This window comes from Bubalus kerabau, chromosome 13, assembly GCF_029407905.1.
Source record: "Bubalus kerabau isolate K-KA32 ecotype Philippines breed swamp buffalo chromosome 13, PCC_UOA_SB_1v2, whole genome shotgun sequence".
NCBI lineage: Eukaryota > Metazoa > Chordata > Mammalia > Artiodactyla > Bovidae > Bubalus > Bubalus kerabau.
This window is the reverse complement of record NC_073636.1, coordinates 38,727,329-38,754,734: the sequence shown is the minus strand read 5'-3', so window position 1 is coordinate 38,754,734 and position 27,406 is coordinate 38,727,329. Positions and strand designations below refer to the sequence as shown.

The following is a 27,406-nucleotide window of genomic DNA, read 5'->3' as shown; positions in this document are numbered from 1 at the left end:
AAAATAATAGCAATTAATTGATTTAATCAAAAGGGGGTTGTCCCAGGTGGGCCTAACCTAATCAGTGGAGCCCTTTAAAACAGTGTTTCAAGGTCAGAGACCCGAAACAGCTGAGTCTCTTGTGGTTTTGAAGAAGCAAGCTGCAGGTGGAGGGGCTGATGGTGGCCTCCTGGAGCTGAAGGCCGCACCGTTGGGAACTGAACTTGGCCAGTGACTAGTGACCGGGCTTTCTGTCAATAAGCACTTGGTTCCAGTTCTGAAAGGTGAGGCCCACGACTCCAAGCACAGAGCCTAAGGCCCAGCACATGCTGTCACCCACAAACCAGGGAGGGCAGGGGCTGTAGGGGGCCTGTCTCCCCTCGGGCCGTCCCACCCAACAGGCCTGGAGACGCAGGTTCCTCCTGCCTGAGGGTTGCCAGCGGCCCAGCAGGGCCGGGGTCTCCTCCCTGAAGCCTCTCCGGCCACCCCCAGCTGCAGGGATGCCCCAGCAGTCCCTACCTCTGTCAGGGTGTCCTCAGGCCGCAGTCCTGTGACCAGGGTGGCCTCACTTGCTGCTCTGTGCAGATACCAGTGCTCGATCTCTGTCCCCTGGGGGCGCTGAGGACCAGCTCTTTTCACTCTGCTCTTTTCACTCCTGTCTTGTCCCTTTTCTGGGGCCTTTGGCTTCAGCGCTGATGGGCTACCAAGTCACTTTGCTTGGCTCTCTGTCACCGTTCACCAGGGCAACCCCAGTACATACCCCGTGGGCCTTCCCCCCCGACTCCACCTGTGCCCAGGTAACCCAAACCCACTGGCTGGCATGATGCCTGCACTTTGGTCCCAACCCTGCTACCAAATCCTGGCCCTGCCCTTGCTCAGGCCTGGCCTTCCCAACAACTCTGGTCCCTCTGCCTCCTTCCTCCCATCTTGCCTGTGTCCTGCTCATTACAGGCACCCACAACTGTCCTCGTGAGAAACCCAAACGCCCTTCCTGAGTTGCCTGGGTCTCCTGGACCAGCAGCTTAGACATCACCACAGCTGCTTCTCTGGTTCTGCTCTGAGATCCTACCCGGGCCCCAGAGCGTTACCTGACTCCTCAGCTCCAGGCTGGGAAGCTCCTACCCCAGCCCCTCTGCCCCTCCCTCTACAGAGATGACCTATCCAGCCAGTTCTCCCCAGTCACATGCCCGTCTCCCCAGAGACCAAACATCTGCAGGCATGAGATTCTGGTACCTCCTTCCAGTCCCCAGCATGGGGCAGTGACACCATGGGTGATGAGTCAAATCGACCTCACCTGCCAGCACTAATCAAGGTTGTTTTAAGATCTGCTTGTCCTCCAAGGGGCCCAGAACCTAGACAAGACATTGGCCCGAGCTGTTTTCCAGAGACTTGGAGTCAGCTGCATCTGTCTGCGCTCAGCCAGCTAAGCTGGGTGGGCGCCAGCATCCCCGGGGTGACCTAAGGGAAGTGGGAATCTGAAGCCTGGTTCCACCTGTGCAGAATGAGGCTCATCATACCTTTCCCCAATCACTGCTTCCTGCGCTTCAGGCCGCCTTGCTGCCTGACTGGTTATCCTGTAAATACTCAAGTCCCTTGCCTTTGTGGAGGCAGGTCTGAGGTTTGTTCTCCCGTCTCCCTGCTCGGTGGCGCTGCGAATAAACCCTCTCTGCTGCAGACTCTGCTTTGATTTCCTGCAAGTCTAGCAAGATGAACATGGTGGGGTAGGTTTTCAGCAAATAGCTGTTGAGAAAATTCACTGTATCTTTGAGTTCAGGCAAAAGAATCTTGTAGACAAGCCTCAGGCTTTGCAGCAGGGGGTATCCTGGCTGTGGAGTTTGAGAAACACATTTGTTGTTGTTTTTTAATCAGATAGTTCTGATATAAGGTTGTAAAGAAAAATAAAATTATGTGTGTCAGTAGACTAGAAAATATTTGACATCAAATCTCATAATCTGCAAAACTTCAGAACATTTTACATTTCAAATAATATCCTGGTTATGTGGGTTTATAGGTTGTTATAAAACAGGTAACAGTGTGTTTTATCTCTTTAGGCACATTTACAACCAGGTGCATATTTAGGCTTCATCAAATTTTGACAGACTGAAGTGAAGAAAATGTGAAAGTCGCTCAGTCATGTCCAACTCTTTGGGAACCTAGGGACTGTAGCAGTCAATGGAATTCTCTAGACTGGAATACTGGAGTGGGTAGCCTTTCCCTTCTCCAGGGGATCTTCCCAACCCAGGGATGGAACCCAGGTCACCTGCATTGCAGGCAGATTCTCTACCAGCTGAGCCATAAGGGAAGCCCAAGAATACTGGAGTGGCTAGCCTATCCCTTCTGCAGTGGATCTTCCTGACCCAGGAATTGAACCAGGGTCTCCTACATTGCAGGCAGATTCTTTACCAACTGAGCTATCAGGGAAGCCCGATTTACTAATTCTCTTACTGGAGATGATTTATTGTTTATGCAAACCATTACATGCTTATTGTAAAAATAAAACAGTGCAGAAATCTCAAGTGAAGGAGGGATAGTTGTACCATCCAGAGAGTTTTCTAGATGTCTCTGTGGGTAGACTACTTACATAAATATCTTTGTTCACTAATAAAGTTGAAATCTATTTCCTTGTTTTAAAAAAATAATTGTCTTAGTTGCTAAGTCATGTCCAGTTCTTTTGCAACCCCATGGACTGTGGCCCACCAGGCTCCTCTGTCCATGGGGATTCTCCAGGAAAGAATACTGGAGTGAGTTGCCATTTCCTCCTCTAGGGGATCTTCCAGAACCAGGGATTGAACCCACATCTTCTGCATCGGCAGACGGATTCCATACCGCTGAGTCACCAGGGAACCTCCCTGCCCAAAGACCAACATCCTGATTTTTTTACTCCAGGTACCAAGAAATCTCTTCCCTCTTGGGGAAATATCCCTCACTTCTCCTACTCTCTCCTTCAGATTCTTTAAAATCAGAATCAGCTTTTATAGGGAAAGTGAAATTATCAAATCAAAAGGTGTTGAGGGAGCATTTAGTGTGTGCCCGCCCTATGGGGCGGAAAACTTCAGAATATTTCAGACATAAAGAGTGACCCGGTGTGTGAGGACCTGCCGTGATGTTGAGAGGATGCCGGATGCAGAGAATTTAAGGCTCCCACAGGTTAGCAGGTTTGTCCCTTACCCAGTGGCTCGGGAGGTGCCCGGGGAAGGTCACCAATTAAAACTGCAGCCAGGCCCAGTCATCTGTGTCCAGTCACCCTGTCCTGTCAGCCTCTCGGTGCTACAAAAGGCTTTAACCCTCTCCCTTCATTTGAATCCCATGGCATGTCCTCTCTCTGGTAGGATGTGGGCAAGGGTGCGTCCAGCCTTGAGACTTACCTCGTTGCTGAGACTTGACACAGGCTGACATTTCCTACTCCAGCCACTTGCCATCTTTCCTACTCGTCACGATTCAAAGTTCTGCATGCTGGCCTCACACTTGGTGGAAGTGCAGTGTTTACACAGAGCTTGTCTGTACCTTCATGCCCTCCTGACAACCTGGTCAGACGTCCAACCTCATGTTCCCACATCTCCCCATCTTCCAGGGAATGAAAAAACAGCATCTCAGAATCGTACTGTTTTGCTGTTTTATTGTTCTTATCATTTCATTTACGCACCCACCCCCAAATGGATGCAAGGGCTTCCCAGGAGGCACACTGCTAAGGAATCCACCTGCCAGCAAGAGATGCAGGAGATGTGCATTCGACCCCTGGGTCTGGGAAGACCCCCTGGAGAAGGAAATGGCAACCCACTCCAGTATCCTTGCCTAGAGAATTCCAAGGACAGGAGCCTGGGGGCTACAGTCCATGGGTTGCAAAGAGTCCGACGTGACTGACCACATACGCCTGTGGCTACAGCTGTGTACAAACAAGAGGAAAAGAAGGCCTAATTAGTAGTGACAATGGTCGGGCAACTACAGCCCTTGTCTGACTATGGATTTTCAGCCACAAGCTCACCTATATATTCTTTATTCTTTTTTGTTGGTGGTGGTGAGTTGTTTTCTTTTTTTGCCACACCTTGAGGCTTGTAGGATCTTAGTTCCCAGACCAGGGACTGAACCCAGGCCCCCACAGTGGGCGTCCACAGTCATAACCACTGGACTGCCAGGGAATCATTATTTTTTAACAAATAACTCCAGGTATGATTTATTAACCAATAGGCCATGAGAAATTGCCGTTGAGTGGAGTTTAGACAGATTCCGAATTTGCTGCTATTTTCTCAGGGAATACAGCTGAAAGAGTTTTAGAGAATCTGAAGCAGAGACACAGGTGATTAATTCTCTTCTTGGGTACAGAAGCAGCAGGCAGGGAGGCTTGGTATTTATACTGACTCAGATACAGGCAGCTTCACCACTGTTTTTATAACATCTAGATTCAAATCACGAGGAATAAAGAATGCCATTAGTCAGGACCTCAGACTGAGTCAGTTGGCAAGTTTCTCTCTTTAAAAAGAACACAGAATCTGCCTGCAAGGCAACAGATTGCCTGTGATGCAGGAGATATGGGTTTGATCCCCCAGCCAGGAAGATCTGGAGCAGGAAATGGCAACCCATTCCAGTGTTCTTGCCTGGGAAATACCATAAACAGAGGAGCCTGGAGGGCTACAGTCCATGGGATCACAAGAGTCAGACATAACTTCGTGATTAAACCACCACCACAATGTGAAGGGAATGTCTGAAAAGGCTCCTTCAACTCCACTAGACAACATGAAAATTTACCAACTAAGACCTAATCATCCCTTGGTTCCCACACCACATTCTCAGGGCGGTGGGCAGCAGGGTTAATTTTTTCAGAATGGAAACCACCATTGTTTACTCAGCAATCTGAGCCCTGGTAGGAATCTCTGCAGTTAGATGCAAGGAAGTGGAGATATGCTTTAAAAGAAAAAAAAAAAAAGAGCTACAAATGCAGCTGGAAGCATATGGTGGCCTTCAGGTTTGAGATAAAATAGCAAAAGTAGAAATGTGTGCTAGCTTTGAAAGATATTTAATGGTTGACTTGAAACAGGCCAGGCATCTTACCTTTTCTCTCCTACCGTCTACATCCAAACCTGAGTAATAGTTATTGTCAGGCTGTTTTTTGTTTTTGTTTTTTTTTAAACCCTTTCACCAAGTTTCTCCCATGGTTTAAATGCCTCAGTATTTTATTTTGTCCCTTTCCTTTATAATTCCAATTCTAGATTTCCCAAGGTGGTTTTTGAAGCCCTCCAGGATTTGACCTGACCATTAGTAACAATTTATCTTACTTCCCTAATACACCCCCTAAAGTCCAGGCACAGGAGTCTCTCTCTCTGGAATCTATAGCTGTTGTTTTCATACCTAAAAATTCTCCCTCCGATTTTTCCTGGGTTCAGCTTTCTCTCCTCTGACTTTCCAGGTCCTTGTCATCATTCCTTGATCCTACAGGCAGTTCCCCACCTTTGATGAGAACATCCCTGGCTTCACCTCTCCTCTGTGCAGGCAGCCCCTCTGGCTGACCGGGAGCACCAAGAGACAGGGGCACAGACACGGCCTTTGGCCGTGGACTGTCCTGGTATTCCATAAGCACTGAGTTGTTCTTCTCTATAATACTGTATGCAGCTCGAGAGCAGAGATCAGAACACTACATTTTGCTTTCTTTTTTCTCCCCAGACTGACATTATAGAGCCGGGCACTCAGTCTGGCTGGCCAGCAGGGTGGCTATGCCTGCTTCTGAAGTGTTTGCTTCCACACTTAACAGATTAATAAATAGACACTCAGAGGATTTAGCAATCCCAAGCAATCAGCTCTGATCTAAAAATAGAGCAAAGCCTCTGGTTTCTCAGAAACATTTCTCTCATTCATTTGAGTTGCTTCCAAGTATGACAAAGAATTTGCTTTGGAAAACTTAATTTTTTTTTTTAACAATTGAAATGCTGTCACTGCCAGTTTAGGGTTTTACCGAGTGTGTGTTGTGCTTTATCTTATGTTGGCAATTCTAGGTCCCAGGTATTTCTGTGGCCCCAGGTTTTTATTTTTCCTCCAATGACAAGATTTGGGTGGGTAAGATTAAAATTTTTAATTGAGGTTAAGATTCAGGTAATATAAAGTTTACCATTTTGACCATTTTTAAAGTATACAGTTCAATGGTTTTTAACATTTCCAATGTTCTGCAGCCATCATTACCATCGAATTCCAGAACATTTTTATTACCCACAAAGGCAGTCCTTTATTGTTAATGGGGAACAGTCATCCCCATTTCCTCTTCTCTTAGTCTCTGGCAGCCAGTATCGTGCCTTCTGTCTCTTTGCTTTGGCTTATCCTGGATATTTCATATAAATGGAATGTTTGCTTTTTTCCCCCCTTTATTCTATTTACATGATGTATTGATTTTTTTTCCTATGTTGAGCCAGGAACCACTCAATCACAGTGTGAAAATCCTTTTCATAGGCTGCTGGATTTGGTGCTAATACTGTGTCAAGGGTTTCTCCATCTATATCCATAAGGTTAGCTGTCTGTAGTTTCCTTGTGTTGTCTTTGTCAGGTTTTGCTAGTAGGGTAATACTGGCCTCACAGAATGATTTAGGAAGAGTCTTTTTTGGTAAGATTTTGAGAATGGGTGTTAATTCTTGAAATGCTAGAAGTCGCCAATAAGGCCATCTGATTTCAGGCTATTTTGGAAGGTTTTTGATTACTAACTCAATCTCCTTCTTCGTGTTGGTCTGTTCAGATTTCCTTATACATGATTTAAGTGTTTAGATGTTTGTTCATTTCTTCTAGGTTAACCAGCTGACACACAATTATTCGTGGTGTGTTTATCCTAACTCTAAGCAGTACCAGTGGTCCTAACCGCTGATTTGATTCACCAAAGGCAGAAGTGGAGATGTCTGAGAGTGAGGAGGAGGCAAGCCAATAGGGGGCTGCCACAGGGGCTGAGAGAGAGTGGGGAGGGGGCTGCAGGTGAGAGTGAGCGGCTTAGGGGAGGTCGTGTTTCCTGGAAGACCTCGTCCCTCGCCCAAATCCCCTGAACACAGTTCCGGGATCCTCTCTCTCTATAAAGGACCAGACTGTCCAAGAATCACAGACTGACTCAGTTCTTACGCCATCCAAAGCACTGAATTACTGCGGAACCATGGCCTCAGAAGCTCAAGATGTCTATACCACCCCTGATTCCCTACCTTTATAGGTGGGTGAATGAGAGAGACAGGTGAGGCCACAGATTTGTAAAGCAGCAGAGTTTTATTAGAACAAAGTGCCCCAAACACGACAACTTGAGGTAGAGAAAGTAAACTGAGTTCAAATGTCTTTTTGTCCGCTTAGGGAATGTGTTTTCAAGAAGAGTGTAAAATGTTTTGATTTAGTCTGTGCTCTTGGATGGAGAAGGCAATGGCACCCCACTCCAGTACTCTTGCCTGGAAAATCCCATGGACAGAGGAGCCTGGTAGGCTGCAGACCATGGGGTCATGAAGAGTTGTACACGACTGAGCGACTTCACTTTCACTTTTCCCTTTCATGCACTGGAGAAGGAAATGGCAACCCACTCCAGTGTTCTTGTCTGGAGAATCCCAGGGACGGGGGAGCATAGTGGGCCGCCGTCTATGGGATCGCACACAGTCGGACACGACTTAAGCGACTTAGCAGCAGCAGTGCTCTTGGAGCGGGTGAGGGGGTCAGTAAGGATGCTCCGGTGGTGCCTCGGGTCAGACTGAAATGGTGTTCTGTGGACGGCACACATTCCTCCTGTGTCTGTTGAGGTGGGACTTCTGGATGAAGCCTTGCCCGCACCCCTTGCACATATGCGGCGTCCTCCCCTGGTGTGTCATCTGGTGGAGGATGAGGTGTTTCTTGTGGGAAAAGCTTTGGCCACACACTGTGCACATAAAGGAGTTCTCTTCCAAGTGTGACCACTTGTGCATGAGCAGGGCGGACTTGTTCCCGAAGCCTCGCCCGCACAGCCGGCAGTTGAACGGCTGCTCCCTTGTGTGCGTGCTGCAGTGCCGGATGAGAGCCGACTGGTGGCGGAAGCCCCGCCCACACTCCCTGCACATAAAGGGCTTCTCCCCGGAGTGCGTCCTCTGGTGTTCCACGAGGTTGGACTTCTGGCTGAAGCCTCGCCCGCACTCCGCACACACTAGGGGCTTCTCCCCCGAGTGTGTCCTCTGGTGTCGGATGAGGTTGGACTGCTGGCTGAAGACACGCCCGCAGTCCTTGCACACGATGGGCTTGTGACCGGAGTGCGTGTTCTGGTGCCTATTGAGATGGGACTTGAGACTGAAGCCCCGCCCACACACCCCACACACGTAAGGCTTCTCCCCGGTGTGTGTGCGCCTGTGTGAGATGAGGGTTGAATTCTGGCTGAATCTGTGTCCGCACACGCCACACACGTAAGGCTTCTCCTTCAAGTGTGTCCTCTGGTGGTTGACGAGTGTGGACCTCTGCCGGAAGCACCACCCACACTCCTTGCAGACATACGGCTTCTCCCCTGAGTGTGTCCTCTGGTGCTTGATGAGGTTCGACCTGTCGCTGAAGCCCAGCCCACAATTGCCGCACACGATGCTCTTCTCCTTCAGGTGTGTCGTCCGGTGCCTGATTACGGCTGACTTCTGGCTGAAGCCTTTCCCGCACTCCTGGCACACGTAGGGCTTCTCCCCAGAGTGTGTCCTCTGGTGGACGAGGAGGTTCGACTTATCGCTGAAGCCTCGCCCGCACTCACCGCACATGTACGGCTTCTCGCCGGAGTGTCTCCTCTCGTGTATGATGAGCTTCGACCTCTGTTTAAAGCCCCGCCCACACTCCCCGCACACGAGAGGCTTCTCCCCAGAGTGCGCATTCTGGTGTCCGTCCAGGCTCCTCTTTAGACTGAAGCCCTTCCCACACACCCCACACACGTAGGGCTTCTCCCCGGAGTGGATCCTCTGGTGACTGAGCAGGTGTGTCTTCTTGCTGAAACCCAGTCCACACTCTCCACAGTTGACAGTCCCAAACCCTGGGACTTGGATCCTCTTCAACAGCCTGTCTGTTTCCTCAGGGGTCCCCATTTGTGCAGAGCCGGCCTCTATCTCCATACCTGGGACCCCACCCCCAGAGATGACTGGCTGCCTCTGGGGTGGCCTGGGGAATGCTTCTACAGTACTTTTCTCTGTCTTTCCAAACAAAGGCGGGGCACCTTCTCCCTCCTGCCCTTCCACTTCCTCGATCCAGGCACTACCACCAGCGGCCTGCTGCTGCTGGTCCTCCAGGCACAGGTCTCCTGGCTGGACGGGATCTTCGGCATACAGGCACGTGAAGATCCAGGGTGGGGGACTACACGGCACCTGCTGCATGTGGAATTTCTGACTGCAGAGATCCGGAGGGCAGAAAGGACAGAGGTGGAGTTCTGGCTTTGGTTCTGTGGCAGAGAGAAGAGTCTGAGTCAGAACTGAGACGTGGAGCCGCCAAAGCAGTTCTGCCTGGTCTGATGGTTAAGACTCCAGTCCCTGTTCTTCAAAATGTTTACATCTTCAGGGCCACCCACCAAGACTTCCTGCAGAGGACCCACTACAACGACCTCCTAACACACAACCACCCAGTGACACAAACAGGGTCCAAAGGGATTGTCTGTGACCAAGAGAGCTCTAACCAGAGGACCCATATGGAAACGTCTTTGTCTTTCCCTGTCTCCCTGGGAGGATGGGGTGGAAGAAGAGAGCTGTCCCTGAGCCTGGAAGACCCCGGTGTAGGAGGCAACACAGCGGAATGGCTAAAGATACCATATGTGAGACACCTGAACCTGGAGGGTCCCGACTCTCGGACAAATACTTATTAGAGGCCTACTCTGGACCAGAATTCCCACAAGGCAGGGCTTCCCTGGTGGCTCAGACAAGGAAGAATCTGCCTGCCAATGCAGGATACACAGGTTTGACCCCTGGGTCGGGAAGAGCCCCTGGAGGAAGAAACGGCAACCCACTCTAGCATTCTTGTCTGGAGAATATCCATGGACAGAGGAACCTGCAAAAGAGCTGGACACAACTAAGTGACTAACATTTTCTTTCATTTTCACTTTCAGGAGGCTTTTAGCAGTAGACAACACACACGGTCTAGGTCCCCCAATGACTGGTGCCACGGATCAGTTTGAGTCTTGTTAATTTCCATAATTAACCTAAATAAAATGGCACCAGGAATCAATATAAAAGTTTTCTTCTCATAGTACCTCTCATAAGGAGATGTCAACACTGAACACCTTGCTTCAGCACCGCTGGTTCTACTCAGCTGGCAGAATGCAGGATCACATAGTCTGAGGAACCAGGTCCAGACCTCACTGCATCTGCCTGAACACTTGCCTTCATTGATGAACTGAACTTCTGAAAACCAACTGTGTATACATCTACATTCTAGAATTATTCCATCAGTATAGAATGCTACTGTATTCTGAGACAGGGCCTTCACAGAGGTGATTAAGGTTAAAAGAAGTCATAAGGCTCTAATCGATATGTCTGGTGACCTCCCTGTAGGAGGAAAGCCGGGATGTGCAGCCTCAGAAAGGCCGGGTTAGGACAGAGTGAGGAGGTGGCCATTCAAAGTCCAGGAGGGAGGCCTCCTTTGTAAACTGCCAATACCTCCGCCAACCAAGAACTGCGAGCCTCCAGAAACACAGTAAAACCTTTTGCTTCTGCCATGAATTCTGCTGCTGTGTTTCAGCAGCCTGAGCTAGAAGAGATGCTGCTGCTTCTACCTTGAGCTCTTCCCTATGTGCCTCTGTACCTGCCCTACAGTCTGCCCCTAAGTAAGTCCCATGACATCCATCAGCTGTTCCAGTAAATGTGAAAGGGCCAAAGTCCCTATTCAAAGATAACAGTTGGTTTGGCAGAAGATGCAATAGCAGCTACATGACACCGCAAATCACATTAGATATCATACCAAAACTCTCTAAAAAACAAAGAGCCACAACAAAGCAGGTGCTAAGACTAATAAGAAATAATAGGATTGATATGTAACACACGACTATATTTAAAATGGATAACTGACAAGGACCTACTCTACAGCACAGGGAACACTGCTCATGTTATGTGACAGCCTGGATGGAAGGGGAGTTTGGGGGAGAATGGATACATGTATATGTATGGCTGGGTCCCTTCACTGTCCACCTGAAACTATCACAACATTGTTAATCAGCTATACATGAATATAAAATTTAAAAAAGTTTTTTAGAAAAAAAGAAAGTTTAAGGAATATAATGTGGAACTAAAGAATTTTAACATTAAAAACTTCATTAATGAATGAAATAAAATTGTCATGAACCTTTACATGCCTAACAGTACACTGAAGTGAAATATATAGCAAAAACTTAGAAAGAAATGGCGGATTTGATATAAATTACAATGACATCGGCGAGTAATCTGCTATGACTCTTCCATTCCATTCAGTCGCTCAGTCGTGTCCGACTCTTTGCGACCCCATGAATCGCAGCACGCCAGGCCTCCCTGTCCATCACCAACTCCCGGAGTTCACCCAAACTCATGTGCATCAAGTCGGTGATGCCATCCAGCCATTGCATCCTCTGTTGTCCCCTTCTCCTCCTGCCCTCAATCCCTCCCAGCATCAGGGTCTTTTCCAGTGAGTCAACTCTTCACATTGAGATGGCCGAAGTATTGGAGTTTCAGCCTCAGCCTCAGTCATTCCAATGAACACCCAAGACTGGTCTCCTTTAGGATGGACTGGTTGGATCTCCTTGCAGTTAGGGAATACCTAATAAATACATGTATATACACATTCAGTTCAGTTCAGTCACTCATTCATATCCAACTCTTTGCCACCCCATGGACTGCAGCATGCCAGGCTTCCCTGTCCATCACCAACTCCTGAGCTTGCTCAAACTCATATCCATTGCTCTTGGGGTTGCCATCCAACAAGCTCATCCTCTGTTGTCCCCTCTCCTCCTGTCTTCAATCTTTCCCAGCATCAGGGTCTTTTCAAATGAGTTGGTTCTTCCCATCAGGTGGTCAAAGTATTGGAACTTCAGCTTCAGCATCCGTCCTTCCAGTGAAAATTCAGAACTGATTTCCTTTACGCTGGACTGGTTGGATCTCCTTGATCAAACTGTCCAAGGGACTCTCAAGAGTCTTCGCACACACCACAGTTTAAAAGCATCAATTCTTTGGCACTCAGCTTTCTTTATGGTCCAACACTCATATCCATACCTGACTACTGGAAAAACTATAGCTTTGACTATATGAACCTTTGTCAGGAAAGTAATGCCTCCACTTTTTAATATGATGTCTAGGTTTGTCATAGCTTTTCTTCCAAGGAGCAGTTCAGTTCAGTTCAGTCGCTCAGTTGTGTCTGACTCTTTGCGACCCCATGAATCGCAGCACGCCAGGCTTCCCTGTCCATCACCAACTCCCGGAGTTCACTCAGACTCACGTCCATCGAGTCAGTGATGCCGTCCAGCCATCTCATCCTCTGTCGTCCCCTTCTCTTCCTGCCCCCAATCCGTCCCAGCATCAGAGTCTTTTCCAATGAGTCAACTCTTCGCATGAGGTGGCCAAAGTACTGGAGTTTCAGCTTCAGCATCATTCCCTCCAAAGAAATCCCAGGGCTGATCTCCTTCAGAATGGACTGGTTGGATCTCCTTGCAGTCCAAGGGACTCTCAAGAGTCTTCTCCAACACCACAGTTCAAAAGCATCAATTCTTCAGCACTTAGCCTTCTTCACATCCGGTCCCATCACTTTATGGGAAATGGATGGGGAAACAGTGGAAACAATGTCAGACTTTATTTTTTTGGGCTCCAAAATCACTGCAGATGGTGACTGCAGCCATGAAATTAAAAGACGCTTTCTCCTTGGAAGGAAAGTTATGACCAATCTAGATAGCATATTCAAAAGCAGAGACATTACTTTGCCAACAAAGGTCCGTCTAGTCAAGGCTATGACTCTTAGCAGACCAAAAACAAGGATATAAACAACTTGAAAAATATAAATGATTTCTATTATATATGCTATTTCCCTTGATTTTAAGACAAAATTAGCTAAGCCTTCAAATTTGATAAAACTGAGAAACAGAAAATCTCCCATAGAAAAAGAAAACATATACTTCTCTTTATTATGAAATTGTCAACAGTATTTTAAAAGCTAAAAAACACACAATTCCCTACAGTTATCTATTCCTCTATCATTTAAAAAGAATGCCAAGTCAAAAAACTCCCCAGAAACTCCACTCTTTCCAATTCTCTACCCCCCAAGCTAACCACTGATCATGGTGAATAATAATGCAGATGTCTATGTTCACATATACATGTTGACACAGTCTTTGACACAAACCCAACTATGTAATAAACATTGTTTTGCAATTTTTCACTTAAAAATGTATCTTCTAAGTATCTGCTTTTCTGTTAAAGAAGGTAAAGGAAAATCTGCTCTTCGTTAATGAACAATTAGGAAGCATCATCACAAAAATGGAAAGTTATTAAAAAAAAATACAGACAGGCTGAGTAAACTGTGGGACAATGTAAAAAGGACTAATACACATGTGAATATCATTCCAAAAAGAAGGAAACAGAAGGGAACAAAAGAATCATGAAAGAATCATGTCCAAAAATCTCCCCAATGTGGCTCTAACCATAAATTTATAGGTTCAAAAATCTGAGCACACATTATGACAGGAAAAATAGTGACATTGCAGTCAAACAGCTGAACACCAAACCAAACATACAAAAAGCTCTCAAAGTAGCCAGAGGCTTAAAAAGTAACAAAAAAACAAAGCAATAACTGTGGAAATGACAGCTGATTTCTTATCAGAAACAATGGGAGGCCTGAACAGGGGAACAGTATCTTTAAAGTGGTGAAAAAATAAGCCAATCTAAAATTCTAATCCAGGGAAAATATCCTTTTAAAATATAGTAACAGGAGCCACCAGACTATGTATGTGGGAGAAAACTAAGTGAGGCAGAGACGGCAAACCCAGTGCAGGGAGACGAGACACCAGGAAGCTCGAGTGCGGCTGCAGGTCTGGAAGGCCAGGAGGGCAATGCATATGGTGAGCGGCCAGGGGCCCAGCAGAAAGACCTCCCCATCCCCAGCCCTCTGAACCACCCAGTGTCCCTACTCACCCAGGCAGCTGACGGGCGAGCATTTCCTCTCTTCTCTCCAGGTCTCCTTCCCTTGCTCCAGCTGGGTGATGAGTTCTGGTTTAGAAAACGGAATGCCTGCTCAGAGAAAAAGAGAACAAGATGGTCGCAGGTTATCCTGCACTCAGAGCCACACCAGGGGGGAGGATTTCTAAAGGTGGTGGGGAAGATGTGAGAGTGGTGAGCTCCCCCAGGGAAGGGAAGCCAGGATGGGAGTTCACTGACCCGACTTCATGCTGTGAGAGAACACCTCCCTCGTTTACAAGAAGATACTGACTAGGAAGAGATGCCATGCTTACCAGAGAGCCTGCGGGAGAAGGCTAGAAATGCGGAGTATCACACACATATGTACACAGCTGTACACGTTTATAGAGTGTCTCTGCTTTGGAGTCCGACCCAAAGGTAAGGCCAGAAAGCAAGAGGGCTGCTCCAAGTTGCCAGCAGCCAGGACCCGGGTCCTAAGAGATGCAGGCTTACCCAGTGAGACCAGGTTGCTGTAGTTCTCCAGCATCACCTCCCGGTACAGGGACCTCTGAGCAGGGCTCAGCAGCACCCACTCATCCTGGGTGAAATCCACAGCCACATCTCTGAATGCCATGTGTGCCTGTAACACAAAACAGCCCTGTTCACTCGGGAGCCAGCCCTGCCCAGGCCTCAGGGTAAGGGGCAAGGGGGAGGCTGCCCGGGGGAGACAGGTGAGAGATCTAGATCCTGCCTTTGACCCTGGTGCTCTGTATTCCAAGATCTTTAAAGCCCTGTCACCATCTGGGCAGTGGCACTTGTCAACACGTTCAAGGTCCTAGCTGGGCTGATTTGGAGAATACATACAAAAATACATACAAAAATAGGAGCCTGTAACTTTCAGGAACTTTAACTCTATGTTGAGGGAAAGCGCCAGACTTTTGAGTTTTACAAATTTAAAAGAATAATCTGAACCATGGTATTAGTGTTGAAGCATCCGAATGACTGAGGTTCACACAAGTCAGTTATGGCAAAGACCAAACACAACTCAGTCCCTCCCTGAATCCCACAGCCCCTCCGGCCCTCCTTCCCTGAGAGGCACCAACCAGCAGGGAATGGTCAAGAGCACGAATTCGAACCCTACTGCCCTGGTTTGGAGCCCATCCCAGCCATCAGCTAGCATCTCCGCTTTTTCAACTGTGGATAACGGTCCACTAAACGTCCTGTCCCACACTGTGGTGCTCAGGGTGGACGTCCCTGCCATTCAGTCCACGAATTCATCTCACATGCCATTCTCACACCCTGCCCAACTTTACTGCCTTTATCGCAACACTGTTTCAAAGTGGAAAGCACCCTGCAACAGGGACATCAGGAGAGGTTTTCACAAGAGGCCCAGGAACTTGGTCTTGAACGAAGCACAGGAGTCTAGGGAAGAGACATGTGCCAGGTGTTCCCGATGAGGTGTATGGGGAGCAGAGAAGAGGACACCTGAGCCAAGGAGGAGAGGAAGCCTGAATCCTGGGACGTAGGACCACTTAGGAGGAATAAAAGGCACTAAGTGGGAGAAATGCAGAACAGGTCGAGCGTAGGAGCAGCTTGTGGGTTTTAAATGATTGTAAAATATACATAAGCATTTTACTATTTTTACCATGTGAAGTGTACATTTCAGTACATTAAGCATGCTCGCACTTAATGTGGTACAACCATCACCACTATCCATCTCCAGAACTGGTTCATCATCTCACGTTGAAACTCTGTGACCATTAACCATAATGCCCTTTCTCACAAACCCTGGTAACCAACCATCATTTTACTTTCTGTCTCCATGCATTTGGCTATTCTAGGTATCCCAAATATGTGAAATCATACGGTGTCTGTCCTTTTGTGTCTCAATTATTTCATTCAGCGTAATGTCTTCAAGTTTCAGCCACAGACCAAAGAAGACGTACAGATGGCCACGAGACACATGAAGAGAGGCTCAACATCGCTAATTGTTCAATTCAGTTGCTCAGTCGTGTCCGACTCTTTGCAACCCCATGAATCGCAGCACACCAGGCCTCCCTGTCCATCACCAACTCCCGGAGTTCACCCAAACTCATGTCCATCAAGTCAGTGATGCCATCCAGCCATCTCATTCTCTGTTGTCCCCTTCTCCTCCTGTCCCCAATCCCTCCCAGCATCAGGGTCTTTTCCAATGAGTCAACTCTTCACAAAAGGTGGCCAAAGTATTGGAGTTTCAGCCTCAGCATCAGTCCTTCCAATGAACACCCAGGACTGATCTCCTTTAGGATGGTCTGGTTGGATCTCCTTGCAGTCCAAGGGACTCTCAAGAGTCTTCTCCAACACCACAGTTCAAAAGCATCAATTCTTTGGCACTCAGCTCTCTTCACAGTCCAACTCTCACATTCATACATGACTACTGGAAAAACCATAGCCTTGACTAGACGGACCTTTTTGTTAGAGAAATGCAAATCAAAAGTACAATTCACACCAGTCAGAATGGCCATCCTCAAAAAGTCCACGAACGATAAATACGGGAGAGGATGTAGAGAAAAGGGACCCCTCCCACACTGTTGGTGGGAATGTAAAATTCGTAACAGACCCTCTAGAGAACAGTATGGAGGTTCTTTAAAAAACTAAAAATAGAACTACCACATGATCCTGCAGTCCCACTCCTGGGCTCATATCCAGAGAAAGTCATAATTCGAAAGGATACACGCACCCGGTGTTCACTGCAGCACTGTTTATTACAGCCAAGACACGGAAGCAACCTAAATGTCCACCAGCGGAGGAGTGGATAAAGAAGATGTGGTGCAGCCTTCCCCGGCGGCTCAGGGGTAAAGAATCCACCTGCATTCACACGAGTTCCAGTGGTAAAGAATCCTGTGAATACAATAGAGTTCGATCCCTGATCTGGGAAGATCCTACACGCTTGGAGCGACTAAACCTGTGTCCCGAAACTACTGAACCTGTGCTCTACAGCCCGTGCTCTGCCACAAGAGAAGCCACTGAAAGGCTGTTGTTGAATCACACGAAGACACCGGGATTCTTGACCCCGGGAGGAGAAGAATTCAATCCGGGGCCAGAGACGAGGCTTGATCGCTCAGAGCTTTTGTGTAATAAAGTTTTATTAAAGTATAAAGGAGATAGAGAAAGCTTCTGACATAGGCATCAGAAGGGGGCAGAAAGAGTACCCGCTTGCTAGTGTTAGCAATGAAGTTATATACTCTCCAATGAATCCAAAGAATGTCTGGAGGTTGTAAAGACCTCACCAGACCTACTCCCATAATTTACATTTTAAGATAACAGAATTAGCCACAAGGTTTAATCCAGAGACTGTCCTCAGGCAGGATACATCCTTGTAAAGACCAGGTCTACTCCCATAGTTTACATTTTAAGATAACAGAATTAGCCACAAGGTTTAATCCAGAGACTGTCCTCAGGCAGGATACATCCTTGTAAAGACCAGGTCTACTCCCATAATTTACATTTTAAGATAACAGAAGGTTTAATCCAGAGAGTGTCCTCAGGCAGGATACATTATTGTTATATAATCCTAAGGAATGTAGAGAAGGAAAAAAAAGTTTGTCCTTTCTTCCTCCTTGAGAATTCCAGACCCCTCTCTCCTTGGGGACCCCTAGACTCCTTATCAACCTGCCTAGGAAACGACTCTCTCACCACCTCAATGAGACGCCTGTGCACCACGACTAGAGAGTAGCCCCCACCTGCCGCAACCAGAGAAAAGCCCAAGCAGCAGTGAGACCCAGCACAGCTATGAATAAATAAAAATTTTTAAAAATGTAGTACATCTTTGTACAATGGACTATTACTAAGCCATAAAAAGAATGAAATAATGTCATTTTCAGCAACATGGATGGACCTAGAGATTATCATACTAAGTAAAGTAAATCAAACAAAGACAAATATATCACTCATACATGGAACTTAAGTTTTTAAAATGATATAAATGAACTTATTTATAAAACAGAAACAGACTCACACACTTAAAAAACAAAACGTATGGTTACCAAAGGGGAAATGTGTGTGTGTGGTGGGGGGAGGAATAAATTAGGAGTTTGGGATTAACAGACACACACTACAATATATAATATATAAAGTACATAGACAGGTAACCAACTAGACCCTACTATATAGGACAGCAAACCCTACTCAATACTCTCTAAAAACTTTTATGAGAAAAGAATCTGAAAAAGAATGAACATATGTATAACTGAATTACTTTTCTGTACACCTGAAATTAACACAACATTGTAAATCAACTGTACTACAGTAAAAATTGGGGAAAAAAGATGACCTGAATCAAAATATGAAGGGCCTACAAAGTACCAGGGAGAAGCTGACACATAGCCAACAGCTTCAAGGTATCTATCTACTGGAAAAACTATCAGGCTCTGAAGAATAACAAGAAAACTCCTAAGTGACTCTAGACAAAAAATACACCAGACTTCCATGAGACTTTTCAAAATCATCATTCAACTCATGTGCACTGCAGGTGGGAATGTACAATGGTGCAAGCACTATGGAAAACAGCACAGCAGTTCCTCAAAAATGTAAAAATCACATTAGCATATGATCCACCAATTCCACTTCTGGGTATTTCCCCAAAAGAACTGGAAGCAGGGACTTGAATAGATATTTGTACACTCACGTGAGCAGCGATTCACAACAGCCAAAATGTAGACGTGACCCAAGTGTCTGTCAGTAGACAAATGGATAGCAGAGTGGTGTGTGTGTGTGTATGTGTGTGTGTGTATATAATGGAATATTATTAAGCCTTAGAAAAGAAATTCTGACACATGCTACAACACGGATGAACATTAAAGATACTATGCTAAGTGAAACAAACCAGATACAAAAGGACAAATATAAAATTCCACTTATATGAGGTACCTAGAGTAATCCATATAGACAGAGTAGAGCGATGGTTGACAGGAGCTAGGAGGAAGGGGAAACTGAGTTATTGTTTAATGGGGATAGAGTTTCATTCTGAAAAGTTCTGGAAATGGAGAGTGTGAATGGTTGCACAACAATATGAATGTACTTAACAATACTGGACTATAGACTTAAAACAGTTAAGATAGTAAGTCCTATATATATTTTATGACTTTAAATGCATGGCAAAAAGAATATCATTCAAAGCAATAAGAAAATATTTCGGGGACTTCCCTGGTGGTCAGGTGGCTAAGACTTCGCACTCCCAATGCAGGGGCCTGGGTTCAATCCTTGGTCAGAGAACTAGACCCCACGTGCCACAACTAAGACCCAGCGGAGCCAAATAAATAAATAAACAAGTATTTTTTTAAAAAAATTTCACCAAGACAGAGTGCCCAGAAATGTAAGACTGGTTGAATATGAGGAAATTCATTACTGTAATATACTGTATTAATGAACTGGACCAAGGAGAAAAAACATGATTGCATTTATACATGCTGAAGTATTCTTTAACAGAACTCATCCGACATCCAATTCACTATAAGACTAATGATCTACAGAACTTTCATTTTGAATTTTAGACTTAGAAGTTGCAAAAATATCAATTCCCGTGTAACCTTAATCCAGTTTTCTCTAACATTAACATCTGAGAAAACTATACTACAATGATGAAAACCAGATTAACATTGATTATTATTACTATTATCTAAACTACAGCTCATAACCACATTTCAACAGGTTTATTCTACTAATATCCTCCTCCTTCTGGTCCAGGATTCAACTGAGGTTCTCGCACTGCATTTAGCTGTCATATATCTTTAATCTCCTCCAATCTGTGACAGTTCCTTCTTTCATGAATGACATTTTTGAAGAACAGCCCTCAATTGTGATTTATCAGATTTGAGAAGAAAATGATTAGAATGACCCTAGTTCACTTTTGGCTAGATTGTCTCAGAAGTCACGTGTCCTTTTCATACCTCTTGATAGAGTTCATGATATCGGTATGTTTTACTACTGATGATGTTAACCTTGGTCTTGATCACTTGGTTAAGGCAGTGTCTGCTGGGTTTTTTCATTACTAAGTCACTCATTTTGCCTTTATATTTAATATACATCTTGGGAGAGATACTTTGAGATTATACAAATATCTTGTCTCTTCAACCTTTTACAAATAATTTTAGCATCATTTTGTGGGAGCTGTCTTCAACCATTATTACTGCAGAGTTGACCAAATGACAATGTTCTACCTCCTCCTTTCCTTCGAAATTCATTAGCTGGAATTCTGTAAGCAAGAGTTGTCCCTTCTCTTTTTTTTTAATTAATTTATTTATTGTTGGCTGTGCTGGGTCTTCGTTGCTGCATGCAGGCTTTCTCAAGTTGTGGCAAGCGGGGACAACTCTTCGTGGCAGTGTACAGGCTTCTCGCTGCAGTGGCTTCAGGGGTCATGGAGCACAGGCTCAGTTGCTCCACGGCATGTGGAATCTTCCCAGACCAGGGATTGAGCCCATGACCCCTTCACTGGCAGCCAGATTCTTATGCACTGTATCACCAGGGAAATCCAAGAGTTGTCCCTTCTTATTTACTTCAGTCTGGATTCATAGCTTATCCTAGGGGTTATATTAGAATATTATCACTATTTTGCAGCTCAAATTATTTCATCAAAACACTGGGTGCTCCTTCAGGCTGACCTCATCCCTGCTCTCACCCACAAATGTGTGACAAGGGATGCTGTGCCAGTCACAGGCTTAAGCCTGTATGCTCTCGGAGGGCCCAAGGCACCAGGTTAAGAACGTCAGCACCCTGCTAGAGGGACCAAACAGAAGCAGAGGCCCGATACCATGTGGAGAGGGTGTGGGGCCTAGCAAAGACGACACTGGTGTCTTCACCTGCTTAGGCTAACCCAGTGACAGGACCTGTATCGAGGCTCAAGAGGAGCAAATGAGGTTCCCTACCCTCTAACAACCATCTCCTGGTCCAGTGGGAGGGTCAGACAGTCATGACACAGCCTAAGCCCTGGAGTCCTGAGCCCCAGGGTCCCACCATCAACAGGGAGCCTGGGAACACTGCCGGGGATGTGCAGGCTGCTCTGCAGCGGGAGAGCATCCCAGCTCATCACCAGTTGACACAGAAACAGAGATGCTCGGGGAAGCACAAGCAGACAACGGACTATGCTTCTGTGCAGCTGTAAAGCAGGGTCTGACCGGGTGGGGAGTCGGGGAGGAGACTGAGGAGGAGACTTGGAGAAGCTGGAGGCATTAAAGTAACTCTAACAATTACCTAGGCTTTATGTGCCCCGCACTGTAACTGCATTGCTAGGGTTATCTCCTCCAACATCCCCGGGAGGTGGACACCATTCTGATGATTCCCATGTGGCAGATGAGGAAAAGAAGGCTCAGGGAGGTGAAATAACAAGCTCAGGGCCACACAGCTAGACATGGTAAAACTGAGATTTGAACCTAAGCATCCTGACTTTGGAGTTGGGACAGAAGCGGACGATTAGGAAGGTCTCTTTCTAGAAGGCTGAATGGCAAGTTCAGTATGTGGACGTCAGGTGCCCAATGCAAGAGGCAGGTGGGGAGAGGGACAAGAAGGTGGCGCAGAGACAAGAGTGAGGGCGGAGCAGGAGCGGAGACCAGAAGGAGAGGGGTCCAGGGCACAGTGCACGTGCTGCTGAGAGACAGGGCAGGTGAGCCTGGAAAGAGCAAGGAGGCCCAGCTGCAGGTGTTCACTGAGGTCCACAAGGTCAGAATCAGGGGGAGGGCCAGACACAGGGACACTGTCCCCCGGAATTCCTCCCCAGCCACACACCTCCCCTCTCCTGCCTCTGAACAGAGCTGCTATGACTGAAACAACTCTTCATTCTCTTGAGTGTAGTGATGACCCTGTGGTTATTTTACAGGAAGCTCTAATGTTAGAGCTGCCTCCTAAGGTAACTGCAGGTGAGATGACAGGACAGGGACAGAGGCAGTGAGGGCCTCGCTGGATGGAACCAGAACAGAAGGCCGAGGCCTTCACAACAGACAGACCTGAGAGTGCGCAGGCCTGAACACACCACAAGGATGGGGGAAGGGGGGGGTGGTCAAGGAGGACACAGGGTCTGAACAAGAGTCCCTGGGTCAGCAGCCACCCCTACCACAGACCATGTCCCCTGGGGAAACCAGCTGGGCTCTGATCCCCGGGTGGGGCGTGCTGGGCACAAGATGTCAAGCCTGAGCGAAGGAAACCCACCTTTGGTTCAGCACACAGAAGGCGAGCAGTCCCCACGTGAGTCCGGGCTGTCAGGAGCTCTCCCCTCGCCCACCAGGCTTCCTCTCTGGGCAGCACAAGAGCAGAAAGGTTCAGCAGAGTCACTGGAAACTCACGCCATTAGGCCTTCCTCTTCCTTAAAGGCATCAGGAATGGACCTGTCACAGAAGAAAAGGCTGCGGGAAGCTCGCTGAGAACACAGCCTGCCCCAGTAATGCTGCCGACACCAGGCCTGAGCTGACCCACTCTTGCCTCGGACCTTCCTAAGCAAAGTTCGTACTCACTGGACGCTTAGGACTGTACACATCAGAGATGGTTCCAGGCACAGAACCGTCTTAATTCATTCTAGCCTCACAATCCAATGGAGTACGATTTATTATCTTTATTTTACACATGAGAAAACTGAAGCACAGTGAAGTCAGTCCCTTATCCAAGGTGACACCGTTACAAAGTCACAGAGTCTGGATGAAGCTGGCAGCCAAGGCTAGGCTCTTCAAGTAGGGCAGGGACAGTGAACCTCTGTGGGTTGTAGGCTTCTCAGTGTGTCATTTTGAGATGAATCAAGATTGCTCCCCAGGTGACAAGGGTTACATCTGGATGGTGGGTCTGTAGAGTTCTATTTATTTCTGTCTAAAATCTCTCCTTAATAAAACTTTAAAATGGAACTCAAAATCCCCAAGTCCGGAAACACCGGAGCCCTGCACATCCCTGACTGCTGGGGTCAACGCAAGTTTCCAGGACCTTTGAGAAACTTGCCCAGTGGGCCACAGACAACCTCTTCCTCCAAGGCCTGAATCCAGGGGCGACCGGCCAAAAGCACACCCAAGATCGCTGCCAAAGTGGCCCGTTCCACACCCAGCCCATCCCAGGCACATGCTGCCCACAGCAAACCACCCACCAAAACTCCTGGCGGCGGGATGGCCCTCATCCCGGCACCTGGGAAACATCAGGGCCTCATGCCAACTTACTCAACCCTCTGGCCCCCAGGGAATTGGGGGTAAGAGCGACACTCCCCACCCACCCCCGCCCCGCCCCCAATCATCATCGCTCTTTCGGCCAAGACCTAACGTGTCCTCACCCACAGAAGCCCCGGGACGTGGCTGGATTCCGGCATCCGCCACCTCTAGGCATCACGGCTGAGCTTCGCTCACATCCATCGAAGATGCGCGCTCACATCCTAAATATGACATCCGGGAGGGCACGGCCTGAACCTCAACAGCGCGTCCCGCCGCCGCCTCCTCTGCCCGGCACCCGCAGAGTCCCAAGCCTCAGGTCCAGCCAACAGCCCAGACTTTCAGGACCTACCTTTCCATGCAGGGAAGGGCACGGCTGCAGCTTAGAGCCCCAGGGGCGCCACACTCACCAGCGAGGAACAAGGGGTCACTCCAGCCACCAGCTGGGCTAGGACGCTAGGACTACACTACCCAGAATCCCCGGCCAAGCGGCGGGACTACATCTCCCAGGATGCTCGGCGCGCCCAGAGGCCTTTGAGGGAGCTGTTTCTCAGTAACATGCCCATGGGAGAATGGCCACTGCGGCGCCTAGATTTCCGCCCTGCCCCCTCTTTTACAGAGGACCCGGGGTGAAACGCCTCTCCTTCAGTGACCACTTCGCTAACGCCTCCGCCTTAAAGACTACACTCCCCAGTAACCCCAGCAGTGACTCCTGCCTCCTGTGCTGGGCCCACCCCTCGGCTGGCGGAAGTGATGTGCCCGGGGAATCTCCGTTTAGTTTCCGGGGTGCGCGGCGGAGAGGACAACGGTTTCCGGGCCACGCTTGCTCCAGGGAAAGCACGGCTGTGTCGGGGCTGGTGGAGGCGTGGGGGGGTGGGGTGGGGCGGGGGGGGGGGGTCCGTGAGCCGCGCAGGCGTGGTGTCGACCAGCTCCCTTTAATTCACTTAAACCCACGGTAGGGACTGAGACTGAGAAGGCGAGGCATCTTCCCGCGATCTTACTGTCAAAGGAGGCAGCCGTGGGTTCCGATCCCATGTCCCCAACTAGCGCACCCGCACCGCTCTCCCTAGATCCTGTCCCTCTGTCGCAGTCCGCGCGTTTATGGGCAATCTCATCTGTCTTCTGGGGGACAGGAGCCTCACCGTTAGACCATAGCTTGGGGCTCAGTCCCTCGTAGTGTCCATTGAAAAAGCAAAATATCAAGAATGACAACCTAAAAGTTGAGAATTGTGTTTCATTTGGTGGCCTTATACCTAGGAGACAGCCTCGCAGCTCTGAGGAACCGTTTGAAAGAGTTATGGGAGGAGCAGGATATGTAGGAGTTTGCTGAAAAGAAAACAGGGTGGTTAAACATCGAAAGGTTACTGCTGATCACAAAGGAACAGACAGCTTTATGAATTTAGAACTTTTCTACTATGGGAAGATGAAAGAATCTGGGCTCTCTTAAATCATTCCTTTGAGATGCATCTGAAGTATCTAGGGCCAGCATACTGTTTTTCTCCATCCTTAGTTTCCCTAAATGTGCACCCTCAGAGTGCCTGCAGAGGTTGATGGCTTCATGGCAGGCAGCATTCCATTGTTTACTAAAACAGCATCTTTTTCTTTTTGGTCTACAGCTCTCTGAGTCTTTGTTCAGGGTTCTGATTGAGGTCAGGGAGGTACTGGTGCCATCTGGGACACACCCACTGGGGAGCTGAGGAGCACACCCCCTTCACTGTGGAGGGTGTTTCCACCAAGGCACCCTGTCAGTTTTCCTTACTTCCCCTAGATTTGCTTTCTGAAGTTTTGTCATCTAGAAGACCAAGAAAATGTTCACATGGCCTGCAAAGCCAAGGAGAGATAAGCATTTCCTACAATTCTTTCTCAGCTCCCTGATGGTGCATCTGTTCCCTTCTCTTGCCTGGAGGCTGCCTCATTCACAGTGAATTCAGTTCAGCCCCTGCCCTAAGGAACGTTCCTAGTCTGACTTGGACACTCTCCACATCCCTTTCTGCTCTACGATAGGACTAGTAGTTCACCGAGAAATTAGAGTCCACTAAAAAAAAAAAAAAAAAATATATATATATATATATATATATATGCACAACCTAAAAACTGAGAATTCTATTTTATTAGGCAGATTTTCAGAGGACCTTAAGCCTAGGAAGCAGCCTCTCAATTACCTCTGAAGGACTGTTTTGAAGGACAGGGGAGCCAGGATGTATTGAAGTTTTACAAAACAAATAATAAGAACATCAAAAAATTACTATTAATTAAGGAAAAGCAGACATCCAGTTAATGAATTTAGTGCTTTTCTATGAAGGAAAAGATGCCAAAGTCTGGGTACACTGAAAGCATTCTTTTGACAAGCACCTTAGCTATCTAGGGCCAGCATCCTGTTCTTTCCCATCCTAGTTCCCTGAAGTACATGGGGATGGGCCTGATGGCTTGAGATCGAGTGTTCTGCTTTTCCATCCTGAGGTCCCTAAGGGCTCACCGTGGGGCAGGGGGCCTGTAATGTGATGGCTTAATGGCCCACAACATCCTTTGTGTAACCATTCTTAGTCCTCACCAGCAATGAACAAAGAAAAGTCGAGAGTGTCACCTACCAAATCAGTGAACAAAGGACGCTGTGGCTGCTACAGTCACCCCCAACTATGCACCCTGAGGGGATTCAAGATAGAGAAAAAAAGAGTGCTGGTCCTAGATAGTTGAAAGTGAAAGTTGCTCTGTTGTGTCTGACTCTTTGCCATCCCATACCATCCATGGAATTCTCCAGGCCCAAATACTGGAGTGGGTACCTTTCCCTCCTTCAGAGGATCTTCCCAAACCAGCGATCAAACCTAGGTCTCCCATATTGCAGGCAGATTCTTTACCAGCTGAGCTACAAGGGAAGCCCAAGAATACCGGAGTGGGTGGCCTATCCCTTCTCCAGCTGATCTTCCCGACCCAAGAATTGAACTGGGGTCTCCTGCCTTGCAAACGGATTCTTTACCAACTAAACATTGGGTATATATCAAAGGATGATTTCAAAGAACCTAGACTCTTGGATTTTCCCATACCTAGAAAAGTGCTAAGTTCATTAACCTGAGATTCTAGTTTTTCTTTAGGTGCGTGCTCAGTCGTTCCAGTCGTGTCAGACTCTTTGTGACCCTATCGACTGTAGCACTCCAGGCTCCTCTGTGCCTGGGATTTTCCAGGCAAGAATACCGGAGTGGGTTGCCATGCCCTCCTCCCGGGGATCCTCCGGACCCAGGAAATGAACTTGAATCTCCTGCAGTTCCTGCTTTACAGGCAGATTATTTATTGCTGAGCCACCCAGGAAGTACCCTGGTTTTTCTTTAAATAACAGTAATATTTTGATGATTGACTACCTGTTTTTTTTGTTTTTTTCCTCTCAAAACCCCCTGTATATCTTGGCTCCTTCCTTACCTCTTCTGAACAGTCCCTCAGAGCCACCTGAGAGGCTGTCTCTTGGGTTTAAATCCTCAGTATGTCCACTGAGTAAAACACAATTCTCACATTTTATCACATCTGTAAACAGTAGGATTCTCGTTTCAGCCCCAGTCTCCAGTTCCTTACAACGTTTTGTTCTCTCGTATTGGCTAGAAACACAGTTGCTGTTGTTTAATTGCTAAGTCATGTCCAACCCTTTGCAACGCCATGGACTGTAGCGCGCCAGGCTCGTGTGTCCATGGAATTTCCCAGGCAAGAATACTAAAATGGGTTTAGGTTGTACATATTTTTTAATTGGACAACACCAATACTGTATTTATCAGACTCACTGATAATAAGTGTTTTGCTCCAGGGTCTCTCTCAATGTGTCCAAGTGAACAAGCTCTTCTTTCTCTCCTTTGAACCACGTGTAATTGCACACACTGTAGACCCTTAGCTATGTTGGCATGTGTTTCCTAAGAACAAAGACATTCTCTTATGTGACCACAGTAGTTACTGGGTTCAGTAAATTTAACACTCGGTTCAGTTCAATGGCTCAGTCTAGTCTGACTCTTTGCAACCCCATGGACTGCAGCATGCCAGGCTTCCCTGTCCATCAACCACTCTTGGAACTTGCTCAAACTAATGCCCATTGAGTTGGTGATGCCATCCAACCATCTCATCCTTCGTCATCCCCTTCTCCTTCCACCTTCAAACTTTCCCAGCATCAGGGTCTTTTCCAATGAATCAGTTCTTCACATCAGGTGGCCAAAGTATTGAAGCTTCAGCTTTAGCATCAGTCCTTCCAAATTTAAC

The 27,406-nt window shown here is 47.4% G+C and overlaps 1 protein-coding gene and 1 long non-coding RNA gene across 4 annotated transcripts; one reads left to right on the top strand and one right to left on the bottom strand.

Annotated features, from left to right (window-relative positions):
• Positions 1–248: 248 nt before the first annotated feature.
• LOC129625564 (uncharacterized) lies at positions 249–8,686 on the top strand. Its single transcript, XR_008701538.1, has 4 exons — positions 249–263; positions 1,321–1,700; positions 2,745–2,865; positions 8,532–8,686. It is a non-coding gene; the product is annotated as an uncharacterized LOC129625564 (long non-coding RNA).
• LOC129625563 (zinc finger protein 133-like) lies at positions 7,182–23,931 on the bottom strand. Of its 3 annotated transcripts, XM_055544080.1 has the most exons (6): positions 23,529–23,931; positions 22,206–22,381; positions 16,747–16,907; positions 14,541–14,667; positions 14,046–14,141; positions 7,182–9,349 (listed from the first exon to the last, which is right to left on the bottom strand). In XM_055544080.1, the coding sequence occupies exons 4-6, from the start codon at positions 14,659–14,661 to the stop codon at positions 7,662–7,664; spliced, it is 1,905 nt and encodes a 634-aa protein (XP_055400055.1). In that variant the 5' UTR covers positions 14,662–14,667; positions 16,747–16,907; positions 22,206–22,381; positions 23,529–23,931; the 3' UTR covers positions 7,182–7,661. The 3 variants fall into 3 exon arrangements, with proteins under 3 accessions (XP_055400055.1, XP_055400052.1, XP_055400053.1); XM_055544077.1 differs by lacking the exon at positions 16,747–16,907; XM_055544078.1 differs by lacking the exons at positions 16,747–16,907; positions 23,529–23,931 and adding an exon at positions 23,302–23,349.
• Between the last annotated feature and the right edge of the window lie 3,475 nt (positions 23,932–27,406).